We start from the raw sequence: 13,917 nt of genomic DNA, 5'->3' as shown, positions 1-13,917 counted from the left end.
TCTATCATGTCACATGCTTATCATTTCTTTTTTGTGGTAAGAACATTTAAGATACAGCCTCTTAGCAATTTTGAAGCATTCAATACGGTATTGTTGACTATAATCGCTATGCTGTGCATTAGATCTCCAGAACTTACTCATCTTCTAGTTGCAAGTGTGTGCCCTTTAACATCTCCCCAATTCCTCCACTCCTCACCCTCTGATAACCACCATGCTACTGTTTCTATGAGTTTAGCTTTTTTAGATCCCACATATAGGGGATATCATATAATATTTGTCTTTCTCTGTCTGGCTTATCTCATTAAACGTAATGCCCTCAAGATCCATCCATGCTGTCACAAATGGCAGGATTTCCTTCTTTCTTATGGCTGAATAATATTCCATTGTATATATGTGTGTATGTATGTGTGTATATATATACACACATATATAATTTTTTATATATTCTATATATGTGTGTATATCTACATATATATATGCCACATCTTTTTTATCCATTCATCCGTTGATGGGCGCTTAGGTTGTTTCTGTATCTTGGCTATCGTGAATTATGCTGCAATAAACACAGGAGTGCAGCTATCTCTTCCATATCCTATTTTAATTTCCTTTGGGTATATACTCAGAAGTGGGATTGCTGGATCATATGATAGCTGTATTTTTAATTTCTTTTTTTAAAAATATTTTATTTATTTGAGAGAGAAAGAGAAGGAAAGAAAAAGAGAGAGAGAGCATGAGCAGGGGCAGAGGGACAAGGAGGGGAGAAGTAGACTCCCTGCTGAGTAGGGAGCCCAACACGGGGCTCCATCCCAGGACCCCAAGATCATGACCTGAGCTAAAGGCAGACGCTTAACGACTGAGCCACTCAGGCGCCCTAGATATTAAATCTTTGCCGGTATTTCAGTTAATGGTTTCAGTATTCATTGCTGATCATTACCCAAAATCTATTCATTGAAGTTGCAGATAATTATTTCTCTAACTGTATGGGATTTTAGAAATCAGTAATGGATATTGATTTTTATTGAATACTTTTTCTGCATCTATCAAAATGATCAAAATTTTTCATTAAACAATCATTGCATTCCTGGGATCAACATTGCTCATTATATTTTGTTCATGAACTGTTGAATTATACTTAATGTATTTAACAATTTTAAATCTATTTTCAAAAAGTAATTATAATTCTATTTTTTTATTATAACATTCTTGTTTTTTTTGATGTTAAGGTTCTACTTGTTTTATAAAATGAGTGGGTAGCTCTTCCCCTAGTCCACACTGGGCTCACCATATCCTCGATCTAGGAGTTGCATTTACAAAGGAGCACTGCAGGCTACCCACCAGTGTCAGGTGTTGGCGTTCCAGACACTGACCCGGGAATGTCACCAGTTGGTTGTATAGCTCTAGTGGTTTTTATTTGTACTCGTGGAAGGAAGGAAGGAAGGATAGATGAGCAGAAAGGACAAATAAATAAAAAGTATCCATTCATCAACTAGAGAAAGGCATTATCAATGGTTTGGCTTTATCTTTCCTAATAATTAGACTCTTTCGTGAAGTTACTGACTAAGAAATCTGCTCTTTAGTGAGGATTGAAATTGTTAGTGAAAGTTATTTCTTGTACCAAACTGTTCTTTCATTTGACTAGTTTGTTCAAAGAGGAGAAAAGAAATAATTGCAACAATGATTATTTTATTTTATAGGGTTATTGCCTGCAGATTGCAATCACCATGTCTGACTCAGTAATTCTTCGCAGTGTAAAGAAATTTGGAGAGGACAATTATGGTTTTGAGTCAGACAGATTCTGTAAGTGGCCTTTTTCTCTTACTGTCTCTTATACAAAAAGAGGTTGGAGCAAAAGTGGACAAGCTAGTGAACTTCCAAGGGGCAGAGGAAGACCAACAATAATATGGAGAACCATTACTGGATGTATTTCTTACCCACAAATGGATTGTTCTCTCCAGAATCCATGTAATGGAATGTTTGAAAACGCATGAAGTGTGGGTGAATGCGGGCTGGCTGCATACACGGAAGGACACAGCCAACAGAATTTATACATTTTGCAAGACTGAAATCATGGCAGGTCCAGAAATTGATGCCCAATTCCATTTCGCTGATATCAAAACATATTTCAACCCTTATACTCTCACAGGTAGAATGAATTGTGTCCTGGCCACATATGGAGGCATTGCTTTGATGCCTTAGACTTATACTTGGTCTTAAAGTTCAAGTTAAGGTCTAAAAAAGCACCAGCTGTGAAAGCAGCATAAAGGGATTTTAAACTGTACCTCACCTGTTAAGTTCCCATGCCTGGAGAAGCTAATGTCAGCTCATTATGTGATACTCGATCTGTACAATAAATTAAGAACCTGGGGGAAAAATGCACAAAGTGTGGGTGAATAAAGTATCACATCCATAAATATCTCTTTCCTAGTAGAGTAGGGTTGTTCCAGCATTGTTTATTATTATTGCCTTTATCCATCTATTGTTATAATTGATTATAGTAGTAATTATTTAGTGAGAAACTACCAAGATTATGCTGGCCAGAATGAGATAATGGGAAAGAGGACCCACAACATTAGTACCTAACGTCTAGGGAGCACAAATGATTCCAAGCAATTATTATTATTATCATTGTTGTTATTTTTTAAAAGATTTATTTACTTATTTGAGGGAGAGAGAGAGAGAGAGAGTGCCTGAGCAGAGGGAGGGGCGGAGGGCGAGGCAGAGGGAAAGCATAGGGGAAGCAGACTCCCCGCTGATTGCTGAGGGGGAGACCAAATGAGGGGGCTTCATCTCAGGACACTGAAATTATGAGCTGAGCCAAAACCAAGAGTCGGACGCTTAACCGATTGAGTCACCCAGGTGCCCTGTAATTTTTCGTTTTTTAAACAAATCTTATGGTTTTACAACTTACAGAAGAAGAAAATGAGACTTGAATAAGCCGGTGATGGGTATTAAGGAGGGCACATATTGCATGGTGTACTGGGTGTTATACGCAAATAATGAATCATGGAACACTGCATCAAAAACTTGGGATGTACTATATGGTGACTAACATAACATAATAAAAAGTTATTATTAAAAAAAAATAAAACCTGGCAAAGTTTACATGACCAATAATTGATGGAGCTATCATCCTAATCCGGTTCTGATTCCTAAATCCAAGATGTTAATCTCTATCTATACTATAATGCCTCTTTACTCTTACTTAAATCAAATTAATTAAAATGCCAGGGAATCAGGATATGCTGTCCCATGGCGGTGGTTGACATTAGCACCCTGAAATTCCTTTCCTTGTTGCTTCCCTACACCCATGGCCCTGCACCTCCACTTTCACTTCCTACCCTCTATTTGCTCTGACCTAGACTGGGGAAAATCATAGCCAGCTTAATCCTATGGCTTCTCCTGGCATGGGAGTGTCAACATCATCTTATTGTCTAGTTAATTTGTAGCCTAAATTTTAAACAGATAAATTCTGATGTTTCCAAGGAACCAAACAATAAATATTCATTTTACTTGGTAGCTCATAAAATTAGATTTTCTTCAGCTAATTTAAAAATGTTGGTCTCCAGTTGACATTCAGAAAATACAAATATCTCATATCCTGTAAAAATATCAAAAAATGTAGTCAAGACAACAATTCTGAACCTGACAGGGTGTCTTCTTGTGTAATATGAGAGAGAGAGAGAGAATGAAAAACAGGAGAAAAAGGCAAATAGTCATTTTGCAATGTTCCACGAATAAAGCTAATTTATGGGAATGTTTGCCTGGAGCAAAATTGTTAATGACTGTGTTGTTGTGTCATTATCATTAACTGCTTTGTGCATTGTTTTTATCCTGACAGATAACAATGATAAGAATTCAAGGTAAGTGACTATTTCAACAATACATCATCTTTTCTAGAATAACTTCCTAATATTCCTTTCAAAGGCACAAAGCAGAGATAATATTTTCATGCATATTGTACTTCCTATAAAATGGCATAAGTAATCCATTCCTTTTCTCTCTAAAACATTGCTGTAATTTGATTTCAAAAACCTTTTGAAATATTCCTTCTGTGTTAGGTCCAAATCTCCCCTCTGTATCCAGCAACACCACAGAATTTCTAACCTAAATGGGCAGAGGAATGATTTTATGAGCACAGGGGAGATCCCTAAACCTCAAATTCTTCCCACAGACAAGTAGTAGAAGCCTAAAATTTAATTATTAGATATTTCTCTTTAGTTTAAGAGTTTAAATTCTCGTATAAAAAATGTCAGTCAATCATACATTGGTATAAGAATAGGATTAGACAGAGTCTGACTTAGAAGACAGAAGGCAGGCACCAGGCAAGTTCCTGAAAAAGAGGCGATAGAAAGGCAGATGTTGAAGTTATATAGGAAATTCTAAGTAATTTGCAGTAGAAAGGGATGTTGGATATGGTAACATTAGTTTTAGACTAGGAGTGCTAGGGTCAGCTGGGCCTAGAAGAACCACACTTTTCTCACTGGGTAGAAAAAAGATGAAAATGGGTGTAGGTGTAGGTGAATGGCAATGAGAGAATGAACAGGAAGGTTGAGTGAATTCTTCAGTTTTTAGAGGAGGTGAATCTGTCTTCTGATATATATAGTAATGTACAATGAGAAGAACATGGCGAAAGCTTGAGAAAGCTGTGGAGGGACATGGAATAATCTGGACAGATAAAGTACAGTGCTGTAGATTGAGCTAAGACTGGAGGCCATACTCATTCATTCATTCTTTCATTCATTTCACAAATATTAATTAAGTGCCTACCAGGTATCAGACACTATTACAAGTGCTTAGGATACAGAAAAGAACAAAATGGACCAAAATATCTGTCCTTGAGGAGTTTACATTTTAGTGAGGGTGACATAATAAGCACCATAAATAAATAGAATATATAGCATGGTAGCTAGGAAAAATCTATCACTTTCTTTCTGAGAAAAAAACAAACAAACATGGAATGGAGATGTGGAATGCTGTGGGAAGAAAGTTGACATTCGAAAGGCTTTGGCCAGGGAAGGTCCCATTAAGAAGCTGTCTTATGAGAGGAAGTCTGAAGGAGATGAGGGGTTGGCCGTGCAGGTATCTGAAGAAAGAGCCTTCTGGTGAGAGGAAACAGCAAGTGCAAATGGTCAGAAGTGAGAATAAATTTGATATGAACAAAGGTCAGCAAAGAGGCCAAGTGACTCGTGTGCTGAGAACTGGAGTGCAGTAGGAAGAGACGAGGTCAGAGAGCCAATTGGCCAGACCATGGAGGGCCTTGGGCATCTCAGCAAGGACTTGGGATTCTTCTCTGAGCTGGAGGGGAAGCTTAGGGCAGCAGACGGCAGGCATGGCGTGTGTTGGCATCAGTTCACATGGTGGAGAGGTTGTCTCCAGCAGGCCCCACAGCCTGGCTTCAGGAGGAGAGGGGCAAACAGCTGCATGGATGCAGAGATGCAGTTTCCAAAGATGGAGGTGGGGAAAGAGATTAAGGATGATGCTAAGTAAGAATGTAGTCCAGTGACTGGTGTGGGATCTGGGATGCATGGGTAAGGAAGCACCATCTTGATGGGGTCTTAACAATTGTAAACTAATGAGGATTTAAGGGACTACAGATCTCAACTGAGATGACAAATAGGTGTAGAAGGAGGAAGTGGCAAAACAGAATGCGTAGGCAGTCCCAGAATGCCAATGGAGTAGAGTAGTTTCTGGCGAAAGAAATGTCCAGGGTGTATCCATGAATGGATGACTCAGGTGAAGTAGAGATCCCTGGAGTTGAGAAGGTCAAAGGTGGGTTAGATACAATTTTATGAGTAATGATATGAGTAAGAAATACTAAGGAAATACAATTTTATGGGAAGTATGGGAGTTTTTAAAACTTTTTCATCATATCAATATTATTTAATGTAGTTGTAAAATTTTTAAGGGCTAGAAGGAAGCTTTAAATCAGCTAATCCAACCACCTTAACTTATATTACAAGGAAATGTAAATAGAAACAGGTTGAGGGTCAGGGCTGAGGTCCAATAGTTTTATGTTAGTATAACTGGGAGTACAGAGCACTTTTTAGTTTCTTTCAATACCTCTCCAAAAACTTCCCTGGATCTCTGCTGAACATGAGATATAGCTATACTGAAATCTCTGGAAGACGTAAATCTGAAAAACAAGAGCTTGTTTTTAGGATGCCAGGTTTGGCAAGAATTTTTCAGTCAGTAGGGAATTTATTTCTTGCTAGAGGATGACTCATAAAATCATTACCTAGGGAGAATTTCTCTTTGTTTTGGAAAGGATGGTCTATAAATCCATATGTTTTTCTCCTCAGGTTACAAGATGAGAAGAAAGGTGACAGCAGTCAAGTTGGCTTCTTTCAATTGGTAATAAAACTGTGCTGTTTTTTGACATAAATTTTTAACTGTGAATTGTTCAGATCATGGAGGGAGTGTTAAATCTTAAGTCACTGGCAGGTGTTTAAGTACAGTGTTCACTTTTTCAGTCATAAACTTTGTCTATGTAATAACATGCTAAATGGCAATTAGAAATATGTTGGTAATTAAACACATAAATCCTGGGGCACCTGGTGTCTCAGTCGGTTAAGAATCCAACTCTTGATTTCAGCTCAGATTGTGATCTCAGGGTTGTGAGATCGAGCCCTGTGTTGGGCTCCATGCTGGGTGTGGAGCCTGCTTAAGATTCTCTCTCTCCCTCTATTCCTCTCTATTCTCTCTCTCTCTCCCCCTGCCTCTAAATTAAAAAATAAGCAAATAAATAAACAAAATAATATTAAACACATAAATCCTACGTGGTAGATCAGAAAAGGGTCTTGGAAAATAATCACTAAGCCCATAATTATTTTCGTAAGGAAAATCAACACAGTAATCATATCATGTATATTTATCCTTATGATATATCTTTGGAAATTCCATAGTGTTGTGTTTTCCCCAAATTTTCACAAGGTAGAGGCATTTCTAGGCACTAATAGGCACTCTTGTTTGTCAAAATCCGTTCTGGGATACAATTTATGCTCTTGTTGAATGCTTCACACAGTATTTCTACACGGCAACGGCATCAATGCCAGTGACCACTTCCCACTGAAACTGTGAATCGTTGGCTAAGAACTGAAGTCAGTTCTCGAGGTAAAGAGAATGAATTCAGAGACTAGGAAAGAAATAACATAAACAATGTAAGAGTCTAGTGTTTTAGATAATTGATATACCACTTACTTTGATATAATTAGTGAAAACTCTACTGTTCAATTAAGATGATTCCCATAAAATTTGGTGCCGAATGCTATTTATCAGAGCCTAGTAACTAAAATTAAATAGTCCTCGTACTTCTCCTGCTTTTCACCCATAGATGATCTCTGAATCCTTTGTTTTTCAAGTTTCGATTTTCTTCAACGACTGACATTTGGCTGATGTTTGTGGGAAGTTTATGTGCGTTTCTCCATGGACTATCCCATCCAGGCGTGCTGCTCATTTTTGGCACAATGACAGATGTTTTTATTGACTACGACACTGAAATACAAGAACTCAAGATCCCTGGAAAAGCATGTGTAAACAACACTATTGTATGGATCAACAGCTCCCTTAACCAGAATGTGACAAATGGAACGCAGTGTGGGTAGGCTGCTATTTTTTTTTTACTTGTTTTGCTTGTATATTAAATTGTAATTCAAAATGTGTAAATGGGATTTTATTAGCTGAACTGGAGTGATATCCAACACAGATATTAACCCATATTTCTACAAATTACTCTGCCCTGAGGTTCTTCCTATCTTACCAGGTTTTTAAATCCTAACAAAAAAACAGAATTGGAAATTGCCCATTAAATGTGTCACCCAAATGTAAGCACTTGGTAGACTATAGGCTTGAGGATGAACACTACCGGTATACTAGGAAGGTAAGCCATGGATTTTACTTGAGTCTTTGTCATATCTCGTGTCTTACATGGAAGACTTCTTTTACTTCCTTAACTCCGTTCTGTTTCTTAGCTCCTATGGCTGTGGCTAATGGTCCACTTGATCTTCAGCCTTCTTTCTAGAATGGGAAATTCATTAGTGGGCTACAGCACTTGGAGTCGGGCCGCTGGTCTCAGTAGTTGAGCTTCTATGGAAGAGTGGTGTGGCACCATAAACAGAAAGGAGCCCTGCAGTATTAGCCAGAACCCACTGGGCTACTATTCATTTCGTGATAAGCCCAGCAGGCTGCCTTGTAATCAGTGAGTCGGTAGTGTTCACGGTGCTGACTCACCGTCACAGCACGAACTTTACAGTCGGCCTCACACTGCCTCAGGGCCAGAACAAACTCATTTGCATGTACGAACCCACACACTCAGGTTCAAGAGCCAAGGGCAGGGCACATCCTGACTGGAAAGATGCTTGGAATAGCTCCCCTAGGCAAATTTATATTTTTCACCTTCATTTAAAAATCTTTCTACGTATTTCATTTAGATTTTGAACAAATCCTCCTAAACCACTGATAGTGTTCCATAATATTATCTACAGTTAGGGTCTTTCATTCATTCACTCATTTAACCAAAAGTTTTTGAACAGCAACTACATACCGGGAACTTGTGTAAACCTCAAGGATAACAATGGTTCTCTTGAATCATGGTCCTTACCTTCATGGCATTTAGGTCTAGTCAGTAAAATCATCATTAAATCAAAGACCATTCAAATAAATATGTAGTTACAGCTGGTTAGAACTTGACAGGAAAATACAGGACAATATATAATATGCTGAATTACCCTTTAAAAAATAATAGGCCTACTCATTAGAAATAAATATCCTAATGTCTAAATATATATATATTTCTTTTCTAAATTTGGAAGTAAGATTCTGAACAGTTTGTATAAAAGAGTTACTGTTGTCAGTGACAGTCTTTTCAATCTTTCTTTTATGTTGGAGGACAAAAATGAATTGCTTCTTACAGAGTAGTTCAACTACAAAATGTAATGTTAATTACTTCCCCCTTTGGAAAAAAATGCATTCAGACTTATGTATGATGTAAATTGACCCAAATCATTAATAACATTTATGAAGGCAAAATTTTCTAGGGAAAATTCCTGAAGGTACAGCCTGTTATGCCTTAAAATTTGGTAATAAATGTTAGAGGGGCCAAAACTTGAGACATATCCATGATAACGAGTGCTCATAAATATTTATTAGATGATTTAAAGAATGACTCTACCATTAACATCTGTATCAATAACATCCAATAGAAAAGAATTTACTGTGGCTACCCATTACTCACTATTTATTCTTACTAGATAATATACTTGAAGGTGAGCAGATAATAAAAAGCAAATAGGAGCTTTCAGAAGCTCATTGGCTTTTGCTGAATTCAAATGATACAGAGCATGTAAATGGATATTAGTCCTTTTATAAAATTTCATATGGGTATCTGGAATTGTGTGGACCACATCTTTCTCAGACCTTTTCTTTACCAGGAACTCCTTTGATGAGTTAAGTACTTTAATTGTGAATTATTATGGTCTCTGATATGACTACTGTTGTACTTCTGGGTAAATGTTTGTTTAGCTTTTATGTAATTAAGATCACTGTGACAATGGACTTGGGTGAGACAGAAGAGAAGGGAGTGGACATTTTCCTACCTGTAAGTAGTTAACAAGCCTCCAGAATTACTCAGCTCTTTTGCAATTTTTTTTCCTTGGAAAAAGTATGTCATTAAAACAATTTCTCCACCTATTATAATAGGTATATTAGTCTTGGACAAGGCTATTCCATGATTTTATCAACATAAGCATGTAAGCATGCATGTGTAATGGTAGGAGCTGGTTTTTCTCTTCCATTTCACTGGTTGGTTTCTATACATCAGTTGTAATCCATTGGATGGAATTTTTAGGCAAAGACTTCCAAACGGGTCTCAGTGCATAATGCTGAAAAGTATTATAGAACGTCAAGCCTCCGGATTAGTTTATCAGAATTCGTTTGCTCTGAGTAGTCAAATAATAAGGCAAAAGAATGAAAGATGACTGAAGGGGAAGTCCAAAGAGTCCAAATACCACAGTGCAACTTCTTTTTATTTTCTTTTATCCAACTGAAGTGTAAAAATTCAAATGGAAGCCACAAAGTCTTGTGATTTAATTGTGGAAGTGACATACCATAATTTCTGCCATTTTCTATTGGTCACACAACCAACCCTGGTACAGTCTGGGAAGGGACTATACAACAGTGTGAATACCAGGAGACAAGAATGATTAGAGGCTCTTTAGAGGCTGACTACTGTGGCCATTGAAAAGTTTGATTCCTCATTTCCCCCACATGTGAATGCATCAAAGTAGAAATCAGCCTGTTTTTTCTCTTGGATTTCGGTCTGTTTTCTTCTCAACGTACAGTTAGCGTATGCATTCAAGCACTATGTTGAAGTTAGACACTATAAAACAATACACTTTTTAAAACAGCTTTATTGAGACACAATTCACATACCATGAAATTTACCAACTTATGGTGTACAATTCAATGGTTTTTAGTATCTCACGGAGTTGTGCACCCATCACTATGATCAATTTTAGAACATTTTTATTACTACAAGAAGAAACCCCATACCCCTTAGCTATCACTCTCCAATTCCCCATTCCCCCCTCAGCCCTAGACAACCACTAATCTACTTTCTGGCTCTGCAGATTTGCCTATTCTGGACATTTCATACAAATGGAATCCCACAATATATGGTCCTTTGTGACTGGCTTCTTTAACTTAACATAATGTTTTCCAGGTTCATCATGTTGTAGCATGAATTAGGACAGCCTGGCATGTGTCCATCCTGGAGAGTGTTCATGTGCACTTGAGGGGAATATGTGTTTTGCTATTATTGGATAGGATGTTCAAAAGATGTCTGTTAGGTCTAATTCGTTTATGGTGTTATTCAGGCCTTCGATTCCTAGTTGTTCTATCCAATACTGAAAATATGGAGTTGCAATCTCAATTATTATTGAACCGTCTATTTTTACCCTTGAATCTGTCACACTTTGCTTCATGTGTTTGGGGGCTCTGTTTTTAGATGTATATATGTTTAAAATTGCTATGATCTCGAAAGATTGACCCTTCTATCATTACAAAATGCTATTTATTTCTAGTAAAAATTTTTAAAAGTTTATTTTGTTTTATATTAGTACAGCCACTCCTGGTTTGTTATGGTTGCTCTTTGCCATGACACATCTTTTTTCCATACTACTTTCTTTTTTTTTTTAAAGATTTTATTTATTTATTTTTGTGAGAGAGAGAGTGAGCATGAGTGGGGAGGAGAGGCAGAGGGAGAAGCAGACTCCCTGCTGAGCAGGGAGCCCGCCGCGGGACTTGATCCCAGGACCTGGATCTCATGACCTAAGTGGAAGGCAGATGCTTAACCATCTGAGCCACCCACGCATCCTCCGTATTACTTTCAACTTGTTCATATTTTTGCTTCTAAGATATGTCTCCTGTAGACAGCTGACAGTTGGAGCTTTTTTTTTTTTTAATTTATCCAGTCTGACAACCTCTGTCTTTTGATTGGATTATTTAATCCATTACTTATAAAAACAACCTACCTAAGAGTCTAAAAAAGTGGATAAGAGAAAGTTAGAGATCTCAGGCCCCAAATAATGACATGGTTGTGAGTTCCTTGGGTTTTCTTTAGACCTCACATGTACTAGATTGGGTGTTGGGAAAGCTGCAACCTAGAAATACCAATAAGCACAAACCACAAAAGACCCAATAAAATTCTGCTCTCTCTAGATAATAGACCACAAAGAGGCAGCCTGAAAGAAGAATTTCAGACAATAACTATTCTATTCAAGCCAACACCACAGAACAAAACAGAACACACATAACCTTACTCTTACCCATGCCAGCAAAGGTTGAGTTGGGTCCTAGACTTCCCTCTTTGCCAGGTATCAGTGAGCCCCTGTGGTGTCCCTCCCCTACCCAACTCCTGTGGTGTCAGTGAAGACTATGTGGAGGCCGGAATCACCCCACTCTAATGAGAAAGCTCTCTCCCTACCTGCTTGGGTAGGATCAGAGAGTCAGGACCTTCATCACCACCACCATGGAAGAGAAAACCAAGACATTTTCAGATGACGGAAATGAAGAGAATTTATTGCCAGGTGACTTAGCTAAAAGAATGGCTAAAGGAAGTTAATCAAAGTAGAAATCAATAACAGAGAGATGATGGAACCCTCCCCCCCAAATTCTTGGGAATCAGACAATAAACTTCTAAATAATCCATAGGTCAAAAATGAACTCTCAAAAGGAAAAGTTTTAAAAATTGAAGTAAATGAAAAGGAAAACAGAAAATGTAAAAATCTGTAGGACACAGCTCAAACAAGGCTGAGAGGAAAATTTATAGCACTAAACGTATACATTACAAAAGAGGAAACATCTCAAATTAAACATCTAAGCTTCCAACTCAAGAACCTAGAAAAATAGCAAAGTAAGTCCACAGAAAACGTATGAGAGGATAAAATAAAGATAAAACAAACAAATACAGGAAATCAATGAAATACACCATGACCAAGTAGATGGCTGTCTCTATCAAATAAATAAATAAAATCTTAAAAAAATAAATAAATAAAATAAAATTTCAATATCCATCCATAATAAAAACTCTTAAAAAAATTAGGAACGGAAAAAAAATTTTTTTTTAAAGATTTTATTTATTTATTTGACAGAGATAGAGACAGCCAGCGAGAGAGGGAACACAAGCAGGGGGAGTGGGAGAGGAAGAAGCAGGCTCCCAGCGGAGGAGCCTGATGTGGGGCTCGATCCCAGAACGCTGGGATCACGCCCTGAGCCAAAGGCAGACGCTTAACAACTGAGCCACCCAGGCACCCCCGGAAAGAAATTTCCTAAACTTAAAAAAGGACATCTACAAAAAAGTCCTATGGTTAACATCATACTTAAAAGCAGAAGATTGAATATTTTCTCCCTAAGACTGGAAACAAGGCACTTTGATTTTATGGTGCATTTATTTTTCATAAAAAGCAAGATAAGAATCCACATATCTTAATAATTTGTAAAATATATCTTACCTTTCCCCTCTAATTGTCATCTTTCTGCCCTCTTCTCTTTCCAGCAAATGAGCCAGGGGAATCTTAATTTAGCCAAGTAGATGCGTGTCAATTTTGCTCTTAAAAAGAAAGGCGCCCATTTGGTGAGACAAATCACCCGCACGCTTTAAAGAATCCTTTCTAGGATTTTATAACTACAAGAAAATTTTTCACCAGATGATAAAAAATTTGATGTGCAGTCAAAGGAGCCAAGCCAGGCTGCTCTTTTCTTCCTATCAGTTTTTCTGATGGGTTTGCCCTGTTGTTCGAGAAATATTCTCAAGTAGTTTCTAAAACCCTAATAACTTCTTATCCCCAAAAATGAGTTAACCGTTCATCTCTGGGGTGCCTCAGGAGTGAACAGAATCATAAACTACACATGTCCTTATCCACACTACTCAGCAGTGATATAATTCTCCTGAAGTTTGCCCCAGTAAATTCTGGAGCTGTGTCAGTGGTCAGTACTTTCAATCTGAGTAGGTCTGTTTATAACTGGCAGCTGCGTCTTTCATGGCAGCCATTTTATCGCCTCTGCTTAGAGCGCGTTCAGGAGGAATGCACCACAGGAAACCTAAGTAAAACTTTTTGACAAATACTCCTAGTTCTCTGTTTCTGGACACCCAAGTTTCTTTCACAATGAAAAATTTCACAGAAAACTAAGAGTATGGCCTCATTTACACATTAGAAGTCTTTTTCTTCATTATGCATCCTACACAGAGATCCTTAACTTTTGTGAGAACCTCTGATTGTGGATACTTATTTGTAAGTTTTCTATGTCTTGTTCTTTCTTGGGGTTCTCTTAAACCATCATAAAAGACCAGGAATGTGGTGAACAGACATATTAGCTGTTTTGGAGACTCTCCCTCCAAAGAGCGATTGACCGAGGCAATTATTT

At 37.7% G+C, this 13,917-nt stretch overlaps 1 protein-coding gene and 1 pseudogene across 4 annotated transcripts in view; both read left to right on the top strand.

Annotated features, from left to right (window-relative positions):
• The window catches only part of ABCB11 (ATP binding cassette subfamily B member 11), a 78,296-nt gene that overhangs the window by 5,585 nt on the left and 58,794 nt on the right, over window positions 1-13,917 (top strand). For 2 of the 4 annotated variants that reach the window (XM_044381499.3, XM_044381501.3), the window contains exons 2-5: window positions 1,695-1,797; window positions 3,839-3,860; window positions 6,300-6,351; window positions 7,359-7,597. In XM_044381499.3, the coding sequence (XP_044237434.3) occupies window positions 1,722-1,797; window positions 3,839-3,860; window positions 6,300-6,351; window positions 7,359-7,597 (389 nt within the window). In that variant the 5' untranslated portion in view covers window positions 1,695-1,721. Of the gene's footprint in view, window positions 1-1,694; window positions 1,798-3,838; window positions 3,861-6,299; window positions 6,352-7,330; window positions 7,598-13,917 lie in introns of all 4 variants that reach the window. The other 2 variants (XM_044381500.3, XM_057318406.1) reach the window with 2 other exon arrangements.
• Window positions 1,806-3,065, top strand: LOC113250807 (ATP synthase membrane subunit K, mitochondrial-like; annotated as a pseudogene).

The sequence above is a fragment of the Ursus arctos genome, unplaced genomic scaffold (assembly GCF_023065955.2).
Source record: "Ursus arctos isolate Adak ecotype North America unplaced genomic scaffold, UrsArc2.0 scaffold_1, whole genome shotgun sequence".
Taxonomy (NCBI): Eukaryota; Metazoa; Chordata; class Mammalia; order Carnivora; family Ursidae; genus Ursus; species Ursus arctos.
Note: the sequence above shows the minus strand (reverse complement) of the source record. Positions and strands in the feature narration are given on the sequence as shown.